The following is a 5,829-nucleotide window of genomic DNA, read 5'->3' on the forward strand; positions in this document are numbered from 1 at the left end:
GAGCCCCCAGCTGTGACAGAGAGGGGTGTTGCACCCCCACATCTTCCACAAACACAGACTGCGTTGAGACTTTTTTGCTTGTAAACACCAACGTATAGTCTATTTAATCCCCCTACCAATACATAGCACCTTTATATTGTATCTCAACTTTCTAAACTCTTCTCCAAAAGTCAGGTGGGGGGTAAGGTGTTTCCACTCAGAGACCTCACTTTGTCAGGCTCTCCTAGCTTTTTGTCTTTCTGTTTCTCTTAGGGTGACCAGACAGCAAGTGTGAAAAATCAGGACGGGGGTGGGGGCGGGGGGGGGGGGAAGGAATAGGCACCTGTATAAGATAAAGCCCCAAATATCGGGACATCTGGTCACCCAAGTTTCTTTCTCTGTCTGTTCCCCTCAAAGGGCTCCTGCCCATGTCCTTTTATACAGTTTCCCTGTTAATGGAATGGTTGGTTCCTTGACTCACTAGCCCCAATCTGACCTCGTAATCAGGTACACCTCTATCCAATTAGGCCTTCTGTGAGGAACCGAATTAGTACGAATAGTGACCAGAGTGCTGACTCAAGTGCAAACCCTCAGCACTCTGTCAGCTCATATCTGGAGATATGACCCCAAAATGTCCATTAGTGATCACCACACTCTATGCCCCCTGTTTCTGGGACCTGATCATGTATCTTTTCCATATCACTGTACTCTGCTAGTGCCCATACTCCTTGCAGAAAGAGAAAAAGGACTGCAAAATTTTGTCCCTAGCAAAACTAGTCCTATGAGATGTATGAGACTGAACCTTACCTCCCAGCATCAAGTCCTTCCAGGGACACTGGTGTCCAGGACGTTGCCAATGGATGAACTGCCGATTGAACAGCAGACCTGAGAAGTAACTGGAGCTTCCTGACTCTCTGTTCAAGCTGCACCTTCCTCCTGATTGCTGCAGTTCTGTGCCTCTCTTTCCCCAGGCTTTCTATCAAAGCATTAGAATCTGTGCTTTTCAAGGGTGGGAATGAGAGACTGGTGAGAGCGCTCAGGAAGCAGAGGACTTGGACTCTTGTGGAAAACCCCAAGACTCACCATGAGGGAGTGTGTCTGCTGGTGAGGTAAGAGATCTAGGAGGCATCATTTTATCCTTGGGAATGAGTAGCCAATAGAGTGGCTGAGAGGGAACCTCCCGTTTATAGTTTTGTGGGCAGGGGGTGCGGGGGTGTCCTGGGTGGAAACACACAGCTCCCACTCCTAGCTATCAGAGCTGTATGCTCAGAGCAGCTGAGTTTTTGAAGTGTGCAATCTAGCCCATGAGCGGTTTCTTTTGTCTTCCAGTCTTCTGCTAAGATCTGGACTCATAACACCTGAGATCATACAGAGCCTCCTCCCCTGGGTGAATTCCCCCTCAGAAAACCACCGAGTCACCAGCACAGCTTTCCTTGCCCAGGTAAGACACAGGGCTCTGAAGAGCAGTTTCACCATTAGACTCTTGTCTGCCTTTCTTTCGGGAGTTGTACAGTTCAGTTCATAGGAGTAATTGTCATTTTAGACAGTAGAAGAGGTCCTCCTTTATATGGAAACCTCACCAGGAACTTCACGATACCTTTCTGAGTCCTTCTCTCTCTGTGGTTTTTATTGCCGTCATTGCCTATACTAGCTACACAACCACAGGTGCTGGCTGAGAGAGATATGGACAGAGTTTGGATGAGTGGACCTCTTCTGCCAAGTCCTAGTGCTGATCCTAACCAACAGCTCCTGATTTTGGTTTAGCTCAGCACATCTTCTGAATGAACCGAGCGTCCTAATACTACCAACCAAGCAACCTACAACTACATTAATGTCTATCTTAGGTTCTCATTACTCTAGTATCTGAGGACCTCCAAACTCTTTAATGTCTGTATCCCCACCACACTCCTGCGAGGTAGGGAAGCACTATGTTTCCTATTTTACAGGCAGGGAACTGATGCACAGAAGGGCTAAGTGACTTGCCCAAGGTCACACAGGAAGTCTTTGAGGGAGCAGGAAATGGAACCTGGGTCTCCTAAGTCCTAGGCTAGTGTGGAGATACCTGCTGGAGCATCCTCCCTTTCCACAGTCTTCCTCCAACATCTGCATCATATTTCCCACTTATGCTAAGCAACTATCTTCGGAGCTTATCTGGTTCTAAGAAAAACAACCCCTCTGTGCCTATGATGGGCTGTACCTGGGCTTTAAGGCTCCTTACAAGAGGCCCCGTGGTCCTATTACACCCTGCCCCAGGAAAAGAAGCCCCCAATCTGGGTCTGTCTAGAGAGGCCTCATGAAAGCAGCCAATCCGAGCCCATCAGGCTCGGCTAAAAGGAGCTGAATGAGGAGAGGCTGAGGGAACTGGGAATGTTTAGTCTACGGAAGAGAAGAATGAGGGGGGATTTGATAGCTGCTTTCAACTACCTGAGAGGTGGTTCCAGAGAGGATGGTTCTAGACTATTCTCAGTGGTAGAAGAGGACAGGACAAGGAGTAATGGTCTCAAGTTGCAGTGGGGGAGGTTTAGGTTGGATATTAGGAAAAACTTTTTCACTAGGAGGGTGGTGAAACACTGGAATGCGTTACCTAGGGAGGTGGTAGAATCTCCTTCCTTGGAAGTTTTTAAGGTCAGGCTTGACAAAGCCCTGGCTGGGATGATTTAATTGGGGATTGGTCCTGCTTTGAGCAGGGGGTTGGACTAGATGACTTCCTGAGGTCCCTTCCAACCCTGATATTCTATGATTCTATGAAGGGCTTTAGCAGGTCAGTTTCTGGCAGGAACTGGAGGGGCAAGAAAGGGCGCTGCTCTCTGGCCACAGAAATTCAGGGGACAGCCAGAGTTTGATTCTGGCAGCCTTTACTTAAGCTGGGTTTTCAGGAAGAGAGTCCCGAAGAACTTTAACCCTGAGGTGAGGGTGAAGCTAAAAGTGGCGGGTAGGAAGAAGCGACAATGAACTGAAATCAAGCAGTGCCTAGCTCCTGTTTATAGGATCCATGGTTTGGAACCCAGAGTTAGGGGCAGGCCCAGGTTCCCCTACCACCAACAGTGGCATAAGCCCCATGGAGGGGACAATGCTAATGGAGAGCTTGAACAAAGGGCAGAATGTAAAGGACCCAGAGCTGGGGCTGGAGACCCTAGTGAGGGCAATGGGACTGTTCTTGACTACCCCAGAAGGGGTTCATTTGGACTTTGGGACTCAGCCAGAGGCCTGAGCCACAGAAGACTCACTGAGGACAGCTGGCAGGGTGCACCAGGGGTGAGAAAAGGACTGTGATACCATACCCAGCCACTAAGAGGCTCTCAAGAGGTGAGTGGATCCCTATTCTAGTGCCCAAAAGGAAAGCTCCATGTTTTGTAGACCTTTCTCATTTGTGTGGAATACTAAAGTTACAGTGTATTATGTGCCAAGTATCAGAGGGGTAGCCATATTTCTCTGTATCCTCAAAACTGGGGCTGTAGGAGGACTCCTTGTTGTTTTTAGTGTATGACATGTCGGCTCAAATTCTATTCCCAATCTTAACGATCATATTGGGGCTAATGGACAAGTTGATTTTCTTTCAGCTAATGAGTGATCCCATGCTCAGGGAGAAGAAGTTCCTTAAGCCAGTCTTACACATCTTGGAAGAAAAGTCCCATGATAGGAACAGCATTGTCCGGCAGATGGCTGTAAGAGGCCTGGGAAATTTAGTCTATGGGGCGCCTGAGAAGGTAAGAGAGAATACTGACTAGAATGCAGCATAACTAGAGAAACCAAGGGAAATAATTGTTCGGGTTTACAGAGGCTGCACACAATGCACTAGGCCAAATTCTGCTCTCCCACATACCCGAGTAACCTCTTTGCAGTCAATACAGAGCAAGCTAGATCCTTTGCTAAGCTGGGCATAAGCAAACAATCTGTGCACTTTAATATGACCATGTGTAAATGTCTCCATCTAGGAACAAAAAATGCAGGCCATACTTACAGGATGAGAGACTCTATCCCAAGCAGCAACGATGCTGAAAACCACTTGAGTCATGGCAGAGAATCAGTTGAACATAAGGTGTCCCAATGCGAAGTTGTGGCCAAAAGGGCTGAAATGACCTTAGAGGCATAAAGAGAGGAATCTTGACTAAGAGCAAAGAAGTTCTTTTCCCTCTGAATATGACGCTCATGTGAGCACTGCTGGACTGCTGTGTCCAGATCAGGTGTCCACAATTCAAGCAGGATGCTGATAAATTAGAGAGGATTCAGAGAAGAGTCCCAAGAATTCTCAAAGGATTGGAAAAGATACCTCTAGTGATAGACTCAGGGAGCTCAATCTATTTAGCTTTACAAAGAGAAGGTTAAGGAGTGACTTGAGGACTAGAACTACTCACATGGGGAGCACATTTTGAGAATGGGTTCTTCCCATTAGCAAACAAAGGGATAAGAAGATTCAATGGGGGAAAATGAAGCTAGACTAATTCAGACTGGTAATAAGGCATTGATTTTTAATGGTAATTTTAATTAACCATTGGAACAATTTACCAAGGGTTGTAGTGGATTCTCTGTCACTAGCAATTTTAAAATCAAGATTGAACGTTTTTCTAAAAGATACAGTCTAGTTCCAACAGAGTCTATTTCGGGGAAGTTCAATGTTATGCAGGAGGTCAGACCGGATAATCACAAGGGTTCCTTTTGGCCTTGGAATCTAAGTAACTAGGAATCTAATAATAGGATGACACAGGTGTATTATGGCCCCGAGTTTGGCTCATTGTAGCTGGAACCTGGTCTGAAATATAGCTATAGGTCTCTGGGGGGTGGGAGGGGGATATGAAATTCCCACAGCTTCATAACTGCTAAAGAAAACGTATTAGAAGTGTGATCAGTGATAAGTGTTCTTTAATGTCGTATGTTTGTCCAGGTGAAAAAGCACAAGAAGTTTCTTTTGGTCATACTGATCAGGGCCTTAAGTGACCCTTTCAGTTCTGAAGTCATTGGCGAGAGCATGAAAGCAGTGGCCAAAGTCCTGAAGGAGCTGAAAGAGAAGGACATAGGTTCTTCCTTCAGAGACCTCACCCAACAGATCCGGACCTACTTTGACAACGTATGTGACCAGAACTCTCCACCCCAGTTCAACCGATCTTGATTAGACTCCATTTACTCCCTGGGCATTGCTCATGTCAGAGTGAAGAGATGTTTCGGCCCCAGGGAAGAGAGGTGTTTTACGGAGGAGGAGAACATTAGGAGGATGGGGATGACATCCCTGCTCCCACAGTCTCCCCCTTCTGTTCTTCTTTCTTGCCACTGAGAACCTCAAAGAAAGTCTGAATACTAGATTAGGTAGCTAGATAACCATGAAAAGGGGGTTCCAAGGTACAATAGAGAGTGTTGGGCCTGCTCTATACCATTTTTACGTGAGAGGGTTGGAATGATTCCGTTTTGCAGAGAATTCTGAGATTTCAAATTTTGGTTTTGTTCCTATTTGTGGGAATCCCTCTCCCCAAACTTCAAAACTCTTTGTGAAACAGAATGACTATTCTCAGCCGAGCTCTATTGAAAGCCTTGGGTCCGGGCAGTCTGCTCTCAGACTATCCCGGTGCTGGGAACCCAGGAAACTGTGGGAGCTAGAAGTGCCAGGGAGTTGCCAATTTGAGAGCTGGGGTCCCAGACGCTGGGGGTTTGGAAGCCCACGATCCCAGTCAGCCTGCTAGATGGGCTTCCAAGGAGCTGAATGGGTGCACTGGCAAGACAGCAGGCAGGTTTCTAAGGACCCCTGCCTGGCTTCTGGAGGAATTTCATCCAAATGGAACTGTCGCTAAAATAGTTTGATGAATCAGCAAATTCGAATCAAAAATTAGTTCATGAAAGTGTTTCCGACTAGCTGTAGTT

General features: G+C 46.9%; 1 protein-coding gene across 1 annotated transcript; it reads left to right on the top strand.

The window, feature by feature from the left end:
* Positions 1-997: 997 nt before the first annotated feature.
* Positions 998-5,086, top strand: LOC141975275 (protein maestro-like). The gene is made up of 4 exons (XM_074935571.1): positions 998-1,088; positions 1,309-1,420; positions 3,540-3,686; positions 4,862-5,086. Exons 3-4 carry the CDS (start codon positions 3,543-3,545, stop codon positions 5,084-5,086), a joined length of 369 nt encoding a protein of 122 aa, XP_074791672.1. The 5' UTR covers positions 998-1,088; positions 1,309-1,420; positions 3,540-3,542.
* Positions 5,087-5,829: the final 743 nt, after the last annotated feature.

Source organism: Natator depressus, chromosome 20 (genome assembly GCF_965152275.1).
Source record: "Natator depressus isolate rNatDep1 chromosome 20, rNatDep2.hap1, whole genome shotgun sequence".
In the NCBI taxonomy this organism is placed as follows: Eukaryota; Metazoa; Chordata; order Testudines; family Cheloniidae; genus Natator; species Natator depressus.

Excerpts from the sequence above, each read along its gene's own strand:
- LOC141975275 (XM_074935571.1), top strand. The coding sequence starts at position 3,543 with ATGAGTGATCCCATGCTCAGGGAGAAGAAGTTCCTTAAGCCAGTCTTA. Across the intron at positions 3,687-4,861 it reads TCTATGGGGCGCCTGAGAAG|GTGAAAAAGCACAAGAAGTT; the intron begins GTAAGAGAGAAT and ends ATGTTTGTCCAG.